This window comes from Falco biarmicus, chromosome 2 (genome assembly GCF_023638135.1).
Source record: "Falco biarmicus isolate bFalBia1 chromosome 2, bFalBia1.pri, whole genome shotgun sequence".
NCBI lineage: Eukaryota > Metazoa > Chordata > Aves > Falconiformes > Falconidae > Falco > Falco biarmicus.
The window spans coordinates 66,028,472-66,044,295 of record NC_079289.1 but is presented as its reverse complement, the minus strand read 5'-3'; the positions used below and the strand labels follow the sequence as shown (position 1 = coordinate 66,044,295).

The 15,824-nt window shown below is 41.7% G+C and overlaps 1 protein-coding gene across 1 annotated transcript in view; it reads left to right on the top strand.

Annotated features, from left to right (window-relative positions):
• SH3RF3 (SH3 domain containing ring finger 3) overlaps window positions 1–15,824 on the top strand; it is a 258,436-nt gene that overhangs the window by 161,332 nt on the left and 81,280 nt on the right. Inside the window, exon 3 of the mRNA XM_056329232.1 lies at window positions 6,824–6,919. Coding sequence (XP_056185207.1) covers window positions 6,824–6,919 — 96 coding nt within the window. The remainder of the gene's footprint in view (window positions 1–6,823; window positions 6,920–15,824) is intronic.

The following is a 15,824-nucleotide window of genomic DNA, read 5'->3' as shown; positions in this document are numbered from 1 at the left end:
CCCAACTTGTAAATCCTTCTTCCTGTAGGGGCAGAGCCTGCTTGGTGGCCCAGCAATGTCCCATGTACCAGCCGTGCTGCAGGACTGGGTGGGCCTAAAGCCTCCCCTCAGGGCAAGCCCCGTGTTAGCATCATTGGGAAATTGCTCCCATTTTGTCTAAAGGGGAAGCCAGTGAGATAGCTCATGCTATGTAGAGCAAGGTTGGTAGAAAGCCAGTGAAAATCAACAATTAGAACTGGCTGCACATTTCTGAGAACATTTTTCTATCTAAAAAGCATACATTTCATCTGCATTGAAATGTTCTGCAAGAACGACTCAATTTCAGAAGAAATCTAATGGAAATGTGTCTTTTAACGTTCCTTATTAAATCAGATGTTCCAGCATTTTAAAATGCTATTCAGCTTCAAAATGTATATTGCATCATACCAATTAGCTGTTGAAATACACTATCATCATATATCACAGTATTTCCTACGTTAAGAACATAAAGACATTAAAAAGTAGACATTTTTAAAAGTCTTTGTTTTTTTAAAACCAAAATATTTAATAAATTCCAGTTGAAATGAGAGAAAACAGATATTGTAATTTCCTTTGGATTTAAAATGTCATGTTTCCCTTTTCTCCCCAACCTCCCCACCTGCTTTCTGTCTCCCCCTCCCATCCCAAGCAATTTGTGTTGACCTCAGATGGACTTCATAGATATCAAGAAACCTGCAGTAAAATAAAGCATATCCCCCAATGTTAATTTATGGCACTGAATGCCGTGGAGAACCTGTTCATTGTCGTTTTCTGTTTTATTTCAGCTGTCTGTGGTTGTTATAGTATCACATAAAGTAATAACAGTTATGCTGGAATGAATATGAAATAGATGATAAAAATATCCTTCACCAGGATTTTACTGACCTCCTCTTTTGAGGCTACTTATTATAGCTGAATGAATTATTTGCAGCATATAATTTTCTCACTGAATATAACATATTTTTTACTCTTGCAACATTTCTCAGCAGAACACAATTTCCTAGAATGTATACTTTCTCATATTTATTTAACAAAAGATTTGTAAGCACTTTTGCCCATAGCAACCGAAGTGTTTGATTGCAAACACTGCAAACCCTGCGACTACCCAGCCTCCCTGGAGCTGTGAATCTCTGCAAGAAAGTGGGCTGCTTAGTGAGAAGCAGCAGCCGTGCACTAACAGAAAATTAGCCAGAAGTTGCCTTTGAGATCCTATCAGTAAATATATATTTGCTGGCGTGTTGTTTTCCTCACTGCTTCTCCAGAGGTACAACAGTGACTTCTCTGAGAAGCAATCTTTCTTGTCCACTTAAAAGTATTCATTGCTTGCTCAGTCTAAGAAACTTAATAGATATGGCAGGCAGTTGTGGTCTTTTTTGTTAGAGCAGGTCCTTTCCTAGACACTTTTGTATTTGATATATTTGGTGCCGTATATTAGTATACATCCTTTACAATTACTGTCTTTGTATACTGATAGTTCTCATTTTCTCGGGTGTCCAGTGTCATTCTCACGTGAAGCATTTCTTTCTGCTATATAGCTCTACTCTCAGTCCCTTAATTTTCCTTTTTTTTACCTGTTGTGTTACTGTCTGCATCCTTTTATCCCTGATGACTGTGCTTTCCCAAGGGGGGTTGTTTTCTCTTCTACTGCTATTTTCTTCTTTAGCTCCTTCCACTACACGCACTGTCACTTTGTAACTGTTTTTATGTCTTGCCTATTGTTCTCCCTGACAGTGAATAATCTATTTTTCATCTTGGGACTTTACCATCATGTTTTCATCAGTTTTCTCAATGCTAATTTTAGCTGTCACCTGCACTGATGAAGGTTCCTGTTTAGCCCAGATTTTAGATCGTCTGCTGATGCAGTCAGTTCCTCTGCACAGAGCTATGAGCACTGACTGCATTGGTGTAAATGTGGTTTGTCACTAGGAGCAATATTCATCATTTGAATGTCTTAGTTTGCATATGAAGATGCTGGACCTCATGTCAATTTCATTTACGCCATTTGTTCTTCTTTCAGGTAGAGGGATTGCATTGGTATACCGTTTATACAAACTAGTATAATCTATTTGTGTCCTGCAACTCATTTAAAGCTACCAGACACTTGTTATCAGTTTTTATTTATAAACATGTAATAAAGAAGAGTTTTCCTCTGAAGAGAAACTGCAAGAAAGGAACTCAAACATAGGGATCTTCTGTATTACTATTTTTGTTGCTCTTTTGCTGGACTTTGCTTTTCCCATCCCCTTTGTTATGATGCAGTCAGAATATCTCTTGGTGCAGGAAAAGAAAACAAAGGAAGGATGTTTGGGGTTTCCTCTTACTAGTTGGTTTTTGGTGGGGTTTGGGTGTTCTGTTTTGTTGGGGGGGGTGTTGTGGGTTGGTGTTCTGAGTTGGTTTGTTTTTGGTTTTTTTTTTTTTGGGGGGGGGGGAGTTGTTTTTTTCAAAATTAAAATGTCAGTTTTGTTCCAGAGGTGGGTTGCAAGGAAATGAAGTCTGCTTTGCACTGATCTTCATGAGTAGTGCTGCAGAGGGCTTCTGCCGTTTCCCCCATCTTCATCTCCTGTAGATGCAAAACTGTCCAGATAAAAGGTCAAAGATAAATGAAATATAATAATTTTTTATGTGCAGGTATAAAACCGGGAGGGATAGAGAAACCTCTGTCTTGAGTATCCAGTGCAACAAACAAAGCTCACATTTGTCATTCTCTTACATGTGGACTGTTCCCCTAACTCCTCCTCCCAAATAAACCATATGTACTTGCATAGGGTCCTGCCACTGCTTTCCCCACTGCAGTGGCTACAAGACGAAACATCCCAGATGTGTGACTTAACATATTTTCCCTCAATGTTTGACAGCAGTCAGCCAAACTGGGCAGTTAGCAATTATTTTAATCTCTGTAACAATTGGTTCCAGTCTTGTGAAAGCTTTGCACCAGTTTAACTCCAGTAGCTTGAGAAGTGTTACTCCTGATGTTCACTACTGTGGTTGCAATCAGCCTGTGACCTACAGAGTTTCATTGCATACTCATTTAACTCAGCTTTCTAATGTCTCCTTACATGGTACCACAGTATGAGCCTGGGCTGCTGCTGCATCTGTTTTTAAAAAATAATCCATCCTTCTTCTGACTATGCACCCTCTAGTACAAACCATATGCATGAGGACTCTGCTCTCAGCTGTAGCAGTGCAAATCTGAAGTAATTGCACTCTCTGCTCTCAGCTGTAGCAGTGCAAATCTGAAGTAATTGCACTGTTGCCTGTTTGTGTAGTTACTCCAGCCTTAGACTGAGTCCAAATTCAGCCCACAGGTTTTTTTGGGTGTTTGGTCACCCTTTGCATGCATGAGTTCACATGGCCCTTTGAAGGCTGAGTCCCAGTGGTAGGTGAGTCTCAAACCTGTCAAGGTATCATTAACTGTTTGCATGCTTTATTGCTCATTACATTTTTAATAACACCAACTATTTCCTTCATTTTCCAGTACTTTTGTTCCCAGCCCACAGTGATGGGTTGTGGTTGTGCCAGTCTTGGAGCCATCACATCCAATACTGGTTCCTGACTGTGGAGTGGCATCCCAGCCCCTTAGAACTCAATTCCAGTAGCATTTGCTGTTCACAGAGGGACCATCCCAGTGTTAGCTGGCAACTGGGATTCTTGTGCCAGCTGGCAAGTGTTGGGCACACCAAGCACCACACGGTGCCATCCTGCCATCACTGAGATTTCACTGGTGCCGTAGATGGAGTTGTTATCTCTGCGGAATAGCAGGCACATCAGCTTTGTATTGCTTCGTTAATGGCCATTAATGACTGGAGTAAAAATCAAGCTGTGAATCATGACTGTTATTGGACACAATTTTGTGCTGTTTTCTCAGAGAAAGGGCTAATTTCTCCATCAATCAGACTGCTTTTTAAGTGATTCATCTTTGACTTGCTTTCTGATAATGGTTATAAACTGGAACTGCAGGTCCCACGTGCCTGTTGCAAGGCTGCCCGCTCCTGATGAATAGAGAGAGACTTGAGAAAGTAGGAGAGAGCAAATAATTAGAGACTTTCGCAACAGGCATAAAAAGAGCATGAGGTATCTTTGTCAAACTACAGTGGATACCATTGGCTTTTGAAATGAGATTTGAGGCTTGGATTCCTTTATGCTGCCTGGAAATCAATTTAGTACATGTGAAATAGTGAAGTTCAGAAAGTTGAAGTGGTATGCCAAGAGATCTGTGGCTCTTTACTATTCATGATCCTTTTGGGAACCTTTCTAGGAATTTATAAGTAGCACGGCTATCCAACTGATTTAAGGTACTAAAATAGTTCATGTTGAAGCTTTCACCAGCCCAGGGTGTAGAATGATGTCGCAGGCTGAGAATTCAAAGCAACTTTCTATTAATAAAGAATTTGTAAAGATGTTTTGGGATTTGCTGTAATTCCTGGAGATTTTCAACACCCTTCTTAAAACACATTCTGAAATGGAGAGCATTCTTAAGGATTTGCACTTTGCTCTCCCACAAAGATACACATTTTGAAAGTCAGCATATCTCAGGATGTTCAGCTACCTGATTTTCACATATATGACCACATTCAGCAGCCAGATTTGGCAGACCCGAACTAAGACTGGTGTATAGAAATGCTTCCAGGTTTCATAGGTCTGGAAGGTAAAGTTGGAAGCGATCCTCAAAGGTCACCTGTTCCCTGCCCCATTTTCAAGTAGGATCAATGCAGAATAAACCTTTCCTGCCAGGTGTCTGTCCAGCCTTCTCCAGGGATGGGATTGCGGGGTGCCTCTAACAAAATCTAGTTGAGTGCTTCTAGGATTTTACAGTTTAAAAGTTTTTTTCTTAGTTTCTTATCTTATGTGTGTATAAATATGCAAATATATATACATATACATTTATAGATGTGTATGCATATGTATGCACATACATAAGATTATATATGTATACATAAACATACAGTGAAAGTGTAGACCCATCGCATTTTGGTTTTTTTTAAACTCTTTTAAGAAAATAGCTGAACAAATATAGAAAGTAGGGACACTCATAGCAGGTTCTTGAAGCAATGAAGTCTTTTATTTTCCTCATTTACCCCCTTTACCTAGATTCTAAATTTATGATAATCGGTCTTTTGTAAGAGTATGTGGAAACTTTGCAGAGGTGTATTACTGTCAGCTCTTTACACAGATCAAAAATGGTCTGTACAGAGAGGGCTTTGGAAGGGAATGCTATCTGTTTCTTCAGGAAATTAAATGCACAAATTCTTTTTGCATCCCTCCAGCTGTAATAAATAGCTGAAGGATTCAGTCTATGGCTGTTTCTCTAAGCTTTCCCCTAATGGATCATTCAGATGAATAATTCAAAAGAACCATTTAAACTATTTCGAAGTGCACGTTTTCAAAATGCACATGTTCAAAAACTGCAAAGTACATCACATCACATCCCTGATCTCATCATTTTCTACTGGCGTAAATCCATGGTCTGAACATCCTGCATCAGGAATTTGTGGGGGTTTTTTATGTGAGAAGTATCTGCAAAAAAACAGCTCCCCTCATCTGACCAGTAAACATGGATAGGTTGTTACATGGAGGGTGATAGACAATATGTAGCTCCTGTTTTCCTAGAGTGAGTGGTGGAAATAAAGTGGGAATGGCAGGGAACTCTGTCTTAGCTTTCTGGAGGAAGATGTTTTCCTCTTTTTTAGAAATTTTTGCACAGGCATGGAGGAAGATTAAATGCCATGAGAGAATGAGTAGCATCTCATCAAACTTCACCTCACAGCTTCTGTCAGCCCACTCTGTTCCTCTGGCCATAGGAGATGTGAGCATCCAGGCAGTGCCCTGCAGAGAGGGCTGCCTCCCACAGCCTTTGTAGCGAGTGGTGCTGGCTTAAGGCTGGGTTTAGTATGACAGATGTGGTAGCAGAAATCCATTGACAAGTTGAGCATCTCAAACTGGGAAAACTCAGAGTCTGGTTCTAGTCACCTGAGCTTTTGTAATGACTGGTATGCTCTAGGTTTTAATTCTAGAGAGTTAAATTTTGAGAAACTTTGAGCAATATGAATCTTGTTTGCACTTTGCTTGGCCTTCTATTTTATAATCACAGAAATTTTTTGTGAGATCCCTTAGATTAAATATAATATTAAGATGCCATTGGTTTTAGAAAACAAACTTGTACCTAAACTGAAGCTGACCCAACAGCTGCACGCAACTTGTTTTTTGTTATGTTATCCTTGGCTTTTTACCTGCTTTGCTCTTTTACCTCCTATTATTTTTTTTAAAAAGGAAAACTTGACATTCAATGGATCAGCAGTGTAGGCTAGTTGCTGAGCACTTCGTTCTATACCTAATACTTCTTGCTGGAAGTGTTTCCAGGACTACCAATGCTCTACTGGTGCTTCCTTTTGAATCATTCTCCGGAGCAGCCAAGTGCTGCAGTGGGCTCTTGGATGCACAGGGACAGCTTCATGCTGGAGAGTTTTTGCCTTTGGGTTAGAGATGGCCTCCTGGGTCAAATGTTCTCCCTGTCCCTGCAATGAAGCCAGGAGTTGCCTATTCCCACCTGCTGGGCCCAGGCCCTTGGAGCTGCTGGCAGCCAGCATGAGCTGCACCCGTCTGCAGGGTGCTTCAGCGCGCTTTGGGTGGGATGCCTGGGGTGGCATGCTGGGGCAGGGATGCTGCTGGCCCAGGATTCAGGGAACATTTTTACCTGGCTTATGGCCTTCTGTGTGTACTCTCTCCGTAAGCTGTCATGTGGGTAACTAAAAACTGGCATCTTTCTACTGGAAAAATCTGATTATGTGTTTTGTGTATCTGATTTTAGGATGAAATTTTGACAGTCATCAGGAGGGTAGATGACAACTGGGCAGAAGGAATGCTGGGTGACAAGATTGGCATTTTCCCTATCCTCTATGTTGAGGTAAGTTCGTAACAGATGGTGATGGGTGCTGGTCTTGACATCTTGTAGAGTTTTTTGGGCCCACAAGGGCAAGATAAACTTGAAAATTCTTAAATGAGAAGGAAAAAACATAACAGAATAACTGAAAATGGAAATTTTTGGTTGCTGTCCCTTAAGGCATTGTGAAAATACACTTGATTCCATTTAAGTGGCCAGCCCTACACTACTGTTGAAGTGTTTCTGGTGTAATCTCCCCAGTACGTAGGGAAAATAGGGGAGGATGATTGCAGTCAAGGTGTCTTGCACACATCTGAGGACAAGTGGGTGCTACTGGGGAGCAGCAGTGTACACTCAGCTGTGCCCTGAAAGCACAGCCCTTTGGAGGGGTGCTGTGTGTGTCCCCTGCCCCAGCAGGCACTCAGCCAGCTCCATCTGTGTGCCCAAGGTCTCACCTTCCCTCTGTGCCAGACCCATCTTTGTCCTGAGCACTTTCCTGTGGTCATTTCCACAGGAGGCTTATTTCAGAGTAAATGCTGAGACTTCATGTCCTTCAAGCAGACTTGTTGTGCCACTTCTTCCCACTGCTGCACACCCTTCTGCTGGTGCCCATCCAGCTGGATGCTGCTCAGGAGAAGAGCTGCAGCCAGCAGTGGTGGCACATGGTGGCCCCACTGGAGTAGCTCTATTGTCCAGGTGCCAGGCAGTGCCTTCAAGGAGCTTTCCTCTTCATGGGTGAACCCAGGGGTGCAAAGAATGGATGGGCACGACACACATATGTCAAGGTGCTGCCACTCTGCACCCAGTGCTCGGAGCAGTATCACCCTGACTCTGCTCCCAGGCATCGGCTGGTGCTGCGCTCTGGAGTGAAGCAACGCCTGTGCCCACAGCAGAACCCACCCTGCTCTGGCTGGCTCTGACGCCTGCCTCCAAGATTACTCCTCCAGATTTCTTAGTTAATGATTGGAGACAAAATAGAGATAATTAGTGCCTGACTACCTAATTATTAACTCCAACAATGACCAATTTGGAATAAACCGTCATTAATATACATTGCGTTCCCACAGTTGACAAGAAAAATAATATTAAAACCAGAATGTGTAGGAGCCATTATTGGGAAGCCAGCTGCCTTGCATAAGTTAATGAGTAGTTTTCTCCTATTCTGAATGTGTAACACACTTTCAGTTTGTTGTGATTAAATGAGAAAGCTGGATTTCTCCCAGATTTCATCCCTTTTCCCTTCTCTTTCTTGTCCTGGGGGAGTGCGATGTTGCTGTCCTGAACTTTGCTGCAGAATGAGTGAACTGGGGAGCTCTGCACAGCCACCGTTGCACCCCACCACCTTTCCCCAGCTCTAGTTTTGCCTGCAGACTCTTAAGTGCTTATTTATTGCACTGTATAACATCCCGATGCCTCTCCCACCCCTAGGTATGTTCTCCCTCATTACTGATCTCACGGGGTAAAGGGCTGGAAGCCTCAGAAGAACAGCCTGTTGGGAACACGTGCAATGGTGCCTCACTAAAGTTCTCCAAGCACCAGCGCGTCCTGGGTGGCCATAGAGGAGCAGGAGGTAGCACTGTGAAGGGTCAGATCAGCGGTGCTGGAAGTTTCTAAAGAGACGCAATCAGCTAGGTAGCCAGCACCAGGGGAGAAGAAAGCAAGCAGGAATGTGTGTGTGCTTATACATTCATACAGACACACTCATATATAAAATAAATATAACTGTATACACTTATGCATATATTTATATATGTATATGTGCACGCATATATTTTAGCTGTATAAATTTGAAATCAGGAGGCTTGAAAGGCCGTTTCAAATGAGATACTTGGGTGACATGGGCATACTATTTGTGCCATGGTTTGTAAAGCCAAAGGGAAATGATTCTCCAGACAGAAACATCAGCCACCTATTTCACCCACGTCCTGGTGGATGGAGGCCTTGCTCTGAATACGAGATGAGCTTATGCAACTCATGGAGTTGTACAATTATGTTGCTGTTGCCAGCTTCAGATGTTACATTACATTAAAAATTAAGAGGAATCAGCAGGCCAAATCCCAGAGAAGTTTTGAAAATGGCAATGCCAATGTTTATAAAATAAATCCATTAAACAAGTAGTACTTGAATCTAAAACCACTCCTTGAGTCTGTCCGAGTCCATTAAGAGGTTTTCAAAATCTTGGCAAAATATGCAGGACAAGGAAAGCTTAACTCTCACAGTAGCCTTCCACTTGTGTGAGCCCAAGCGCGTGGAATTTCACATGGCATCCAAAGCTCTGCACTCTGGATGGAGCAAATTCCAGCCTGGAGTCCATCCCCAATGGCAGGCTTTAATGTCCCCATCTGCTCCCACGGCCCAGACAAGACCCCTTACCCTTGCTGCAGCAGCCACAGCATTAGACAACAAGCTGATCACTTCAAGGATCTTATAGCTGAGCATGCCAGAGGTATAGACAGGGGATATAATGCTTGATGTGGCCCCCCTTTGGTGTGGCTTCATCCTGGCAATCTGCTGCCGTGCCCCTCATACAGACGCTTGCAAGAAAGGCTTTTGTAAATGCTCTGTTGCAAAGCATTTGCACGGCTGGGTGGTGAGGAGGGGTGTGCCACAGCCCTGCTGGGGCAATCAGCAGATTCCTCATCAGGACCCCACTGGCCTCCCAGCGCTGGTGATTTTCATCCAGCCCATCTAAAAGTCTGCAGTGTCTCCCTAGGCTCCCTCATCTTCTTTCCACCCTGTGCCTGCTGAATTTGAGAGTGGGCCATTTCTGTAAGGGAAGCCTGGGAGGGCGACTTTTAGAGCCAGGCTGTGGTATCACAAAGAAGTGGCACAAAAAAACCAGATGAAGACATAAAAATATATCTGCTCCCTGCAGTGTTTTAGGAAGTCTCTATTTCAGCATTATGTGTGGTTGTCCATACAGCTATATAAGTGTAACGTAACATGGATTTTATGCTTCTTTCCCTACAAGTGTCCAGCAAGCGTGCTTGTGTGCCTGCTGTGTCTGACAGCTCTTTGCAGAGAGGCTTTTTCCTGCCTCTGTAGTGTCATCTCTGTCCCAACCTCAGCAGAGCTACAGTTGTATAAGGAATAAATATTCGCAGCTCACAATGGTGACTTTTATAGAATGAGTCACACACAATATGCTCTGTCAGGGAGAGTTTGTGCTGGGTTTTTTTCTTATTTTGTTGCTGTCCTTTGTCTCCAGTAGAAGTCATTTGGGCTGATAATTTATGGTTTAATTTGTCTACGGAAAAACCCAACATAATCAAATTGATTCTCAAGGTGCCTTCTGTCCTGAAATAAACGTCTTATTAATAATCTGTGTGGTTTGAAGCCATATTCTTGCTGGGAAGAGTTTTGAACCTGCAAGGAATTCAAAATCCTAACTAAATTTCTTCTCTTTTACTGTCTTGAAGCTATTTCCTTCATTGTTAATAACTGCTGTTATCTCTGTTTAGAAGTTGTAAGTGTTGTGCTGCTATGTGTAAAATTGAGAATAATGAAGAATAAAGTGTGTCCAAATAGATATAAGTGTCTGGGAATTAAATTTGAGGGCAATGTTCTACCAAGTATTTGGAGGGACTCATCCTGCTCAGATGGGCAGGAACTGGAAATTCAAAAACCTGAGCTGTTAGACCAAAATTTCTGACTGCAGCCCCCAGTGCAAAGAAGTATTGACCGAGACCAAGAAGCCTCATGAGTCAGTGGTAGAGCAAGGCAATTATGTCAAGCGCTACTGTGACTGTAATATCAGCAAATTACAATTGATGAAGTGCCAGCCCATTGTTATAATGTTTTATGGCAGCAGGAGCACTGAAAGCTGTGATTAAGTAATATTAGGAGTTTTAAAACTCTTTTTACAGAGCAGTGAAGCAGGGTAATGGGGATCTTCTCCTGTTCTTCACAGTTAAAAAGAGAAAAAGGTGGAATGGAAGTCTAGGAGAAATAGGGAGGAGGAGAATAGGCAGAGCCGATGGTTTCAGTGCCCTGCAGCACAGATCCACAGGACTCCCCAGAGACCCAGAGGAAAAGAATTCTTGCAAGTCAGTATTTAAAAAGAGTTCAGCCAAAAGAAAAAAAAAAATCAAAAGCCAAATGTATTTCTTAAAGAAAAAATGGTTTTTCATTCCAAAATTAGCTTTGCAGAGCAGATTACCACATTTAACAGTTTTGTACTGTACCACCGGATCTACCAGTCATCCTAAAACAGCTTAATTCATACAGGGGAACCTGAGCACATTTACCAGGATCCCAGCTGTGGTCATTGAGTACTGTCACAGAGACCCAACTTCCCAGCACAGTTTGTCCTTAACTGTATAACTACGTTCTTTGCTGAGGGTAGCCTTTGGTTAGCCTGCAGATGAATGCAAATGGTTCAGTTTAGTGTGTGTCTGTCTGTTTTCAGTTAATTTGAAGACTTGCAGGTTTCCAGGAGGAGATGCAGGGAACCACTCTGAAGAGAGCAAAACCTTTCCTATAGCCCATCCTACAGACCTGCTTGACTTGAGGACTCCTCAGGATTTTCCTGGTGGTGCGAGCCCCACTCTGGCATTCAGTCTGGATGGCAGATTTTTTACTTTTTTTCTCTATATGCATTTCCTGTCTTAGCCATTTCCAGATATCCTTGTGTCCCCAGTGGCAGTCATCACAATTATATTCTTGAAAATTCAGATGTGAGCATGTGTGTATTTCTAGCTGTAATAGATGTTTTCACTGTTTTCAACAATGTCAATAATTGTTGCCCTGTCCACTTCCTCTCTCTATTTTCTCTCTTCTCGGTCTGTCTGGTTCCTCCCTTCAGCTGCAGGACAGATGGATGGGTCCCTATGGGACTCTCATAATTAATTCAACCTTGATGTCTGACCTGTCATTTATGTATGTGGGGTCTCTGTGGCAGCATACTCTAGACCTTTCAGGGTATCTTTTATGAAATGCTTCCAAAAAAAGGAACATTAGGTAATAACATTTATTTGGTGCCCTTTCCAAAAAGAATATACAGTCTGTTTTTAAGGACTGTCAAAATGGTTCATTTTAGCCTCGCTAGTATCATTTAATGCTAATAAAAATGGAGGCTCTTGAAAGGTGGGTAGAAGGAAAGTAATGCAGATGATTTTAGAAAAGCTGACTTACTAAATCTCAGAGGAGCAAATTCATCGCAGTAGTAAGTAGATATAAGTAACTAATGAGTTAAGAATTATGCCCATTAACATCAGAATTGATTTTTTTTCTGTTCTCTCTCCTTTTGTATGTCAGATAGAAATGGAATAAGAACCTTCTAAAGCTGACAACAATGTAAGCCCTAAGAGGTGTTCAGCAAATTTCTGTTGAAAAGCTTTATTGATATGCATTTGCAAATATTGTAATTACATTGTTTTAAGACTTTTATTCCTGCACCTTCATAGTTTCTAAAAAGTTGGTCCTACTTGCTTTCCTCTTGAATAGAATATTGTAGAATATTCCAAGATACTTTCTGGTATCAGATATCTATGTGAATGGAGTGCAAAATACAGTTCCCATGTTTCACATTCAAACTAAAACATGCAGAATTTGTGTTGTAGGCTGCAAGAGGGACCTCAGTAAGAACCTATACACCTACTACCACTTTCACATCAATCCATGAATAAAAATTATTGATTAGTTTCACACATACAAAGAAAAATAATTTGAAAAACTTCAAATAGCTATCATGTCAGTTCAAGAAAACTAAGGCTATGAGCAGTCAGCAGGGAGAAGATTAAATGTACGAGATATAATAATATATAATTATATATACGTATATTTTATACCTTTATACATAATATTTTTAATCCGTGGCCATCTTTTCTGCCTAAAAGCTCAGTTTCTTATTTTCCTTTTGCTTATATAAATAAAGAACCTTTTGCTCTTTGACTTGATTTGCCATGCAAAAATGTGAATTAGCACGACTTTGGGAAAAATATATTTTTATTTTTTTTTTTAATTTTAAGTAATTTCTTCTGAGCTTTTTGTTAACTTCTAGCATCCTTCATGAGGTGATCATTCATGCAGACACTGTGAGACTTTCCTCCATCTTCATGGTACAAAATTGAGCTGCTTTGTCACCTTTTGACTTAAATGCCAGGTTTCCCCTATTAGATTAACTGAGCTCCTCAGTTTGCAGACCTTTTCTAATCACTCACTGCCTTCAGGCTATGTCTGGACAAGTCAATGCAAGATTGCTTTCTAGATTCTGCATTGGGGAGCACGTTCCTGCAGGGTTCATCTCGGGTGGGTGCCATGGAGGGGAAGCCTGCATACAGAGATAGGTGGGAGTGCTGTCACATTTGAGTCATCCTCCAGCCCAGACAGTCACGAGATCTGTGGTGAACCACAGTGACAGCCAGTGCGTAAATTCAGATGTAGCCGTAGGCTGTGAAAATTTGCCTTTTGGGAATTGACTATTTTAGTTACAGGTCTTCTCTTGCTTGTCCTCCTGCCTACTTTCATGTGAATTAACTCATAATTAAGTTATTAGGATTTATATGTTATGACCAATGTTTCCGTTAATCAAAACCACATCCAAACTTTTATCACCTGTTATTGTTTCAGGGACTGTTGAACCAGAAATTTGCTAGCTGTCACATTCAGGAATATCTTCCCTGCCCATCTCCCATTATGAGTAATATCTGAATTTCCTACATTTTGTTTTGTAAAAATAACTCTGTAGGGTAATTTATAGAAGGTTTCCAGCCCAACCAACTTCAGCACGCAACCTGGGTAAATAAGCCCATTTCCTGAGTCTTTCAAAAGCATATGTATAATTTTTATAACTGTATGGGGCATTTTTGAAGCACTGTCTCCTAGGTGCCACAAATTGAAGTGCAAGTTAGGTACCTAACTGACCTTTACTGTTGCGCTGATAAGAGAACTTTGTTCTCTAGCCACAATCCATTCAAGGACTGCCAGCACTTGCCCTGCAAAATCCTGTTTGTCATCCTCTCCAGTGCAAACTGACTGGGGTCTCACCTCCTGTGTTTTGCATGTGCTGCCACTTCCCCATGCTATCGGCACACAGCGCTACCCATCAGCCTTCCCATTACCTTCAGCTGACCTGGACTATGCTTGTGCTTCAATACATGTTTTCTGGTTCTGAGTGTAATTCTGTCTCATTTCTGTTATTTCTATGCTGAGTTTTGGTTTCTGCCTCAGAAGTTTATATTCTTCTGTTATGATCCCGGGGTTGCTTTTGTTACAAAACAATGCCGGTGATGACTCTCCAATTTCCTCGGACAGAGAGAACAAAATGTCTTCACAAACTATTGCACCTTGCTTGATACTTTCATCCATTTAGTGTTTTCCTTCTCTTTACTGTCCTATCATCCTTTTTTCTACTCTCTTTATTTCAACTTGTGAATTTTCAGTTGAATGGCAAGTGAAGAGACATCTGCTGAATTGCAGTCATACTGGCAGTAGTAAGAAGCAGCAGCAGCAACAGAACAGCAGTTTTACCCCTAGTAGTGCTTTTGAACTGGGAAAAACTCTTCCAAAACCTTTGTGATACCTCGCAGGTCTCTTAGATACAGTGCATCTGACCAACAGCAGTTAAATCTCTACATCTGAGCTAACTGTCTGGATTCCCCCTTACCATCGAGAGAGCTAACCATGTGCTTGTAGGGAGAGAAATAGGCATTGCTGCTTAATGGAAGCATCTAAAACATGTCAGATGAGCCTATTTGTAGAAGACCTTGTTCCTCTTCCTCGATTAGGAGGGGAAGGCAGGGCTGCTAGCTCCAGCCTAAGGGAGGAGGCACTACTCTTCTGTAGTTGCTCAGGCTGTGTCTGTGCTCTGCATGGTGTGAAAAGGAAAGCCCCACAACGTGCTCTGCACATTAAACCTGCCATTTCACCAGCAAGAAGTATCTATATTCAAGTCAGTTCTTTGATGCTATAGGCAATATTTATAAATTTCCAAAACTGTCTGTCATGTACCTGTCAATGGTTGTTTTGATTTTACTAAGGACCCTAAAACTTCTGTGTCTTTCAGAAGCAACAAGGTGTCCTGAATGAGTAAGCTTCTGAAAATGATTAAGACACATGTACAGCAAATCTTGGGGAGGCCTGGATGCACTGTTTACTGCCCATTACTTCCTTATTTTGCTCCTGGGATAGCTGAAGCCTGGCACAGGTGCTAAAGAGGTCTCTTACACACACAAAAAAATTAGATGTTTATGTGATCCTGCAATGTTTCACGTGGAAAAATACCTCAGGCAAAGCCTCAGTCCTTTTGGCCTTGAATCTACTCAGAAGGACCAACTAAACAGATAGCACATTACTTAGGGTTAGCTTTTGCCTGTGCGACAAACATTTTGGACTTCCCAGTGGTGCTCAGCAGCCTCACAGCACACAACCATTTCAGCAGTGGGCACAGGTTTCCGAGGCCTAGAAATTAGCATACCCCAGTGAAAGTACCTGCTATCCTGGGGCCTCGGGCGTCTCCAGTGCACATCATCAGTAATCTGCTCTCTCTAGAGGAGGCATGAGAACAGAGCTTTTGTCTTTTCCAGCCATTGATCACCTCTTGACAGCTTCTAAAGATTGTTTCAGCACTGCTGAATTCCTGGGATCTTTCTGCTTTTGAAAAGAAAGTATCTTTCAGTCTCGCTTACCTAGAGCTAGTGCATGAATATATATTAAGAAGCTATATGTCAACAGATACATGATTTGTCTAGCAGTTAATTAAAAATAAAATCCTAGAGGATTTCATTATTTCTCACACAGGCATTCTTCATTTTGTTTCCTAAAGTTTTTGTTAGTGCACATTGCACATCTTAATTAGCTTCCTTCTTGGGGAGCTTTCCTGGTGCCCTAAAACTCTCAAAGTAGAGATCTTCAATCCAAACGCAGCCACAGAGGGAAGGTGTGAGATGTTTGGGCAATGCCTCTGGCAAACTGGCAATCTTATCAGCCC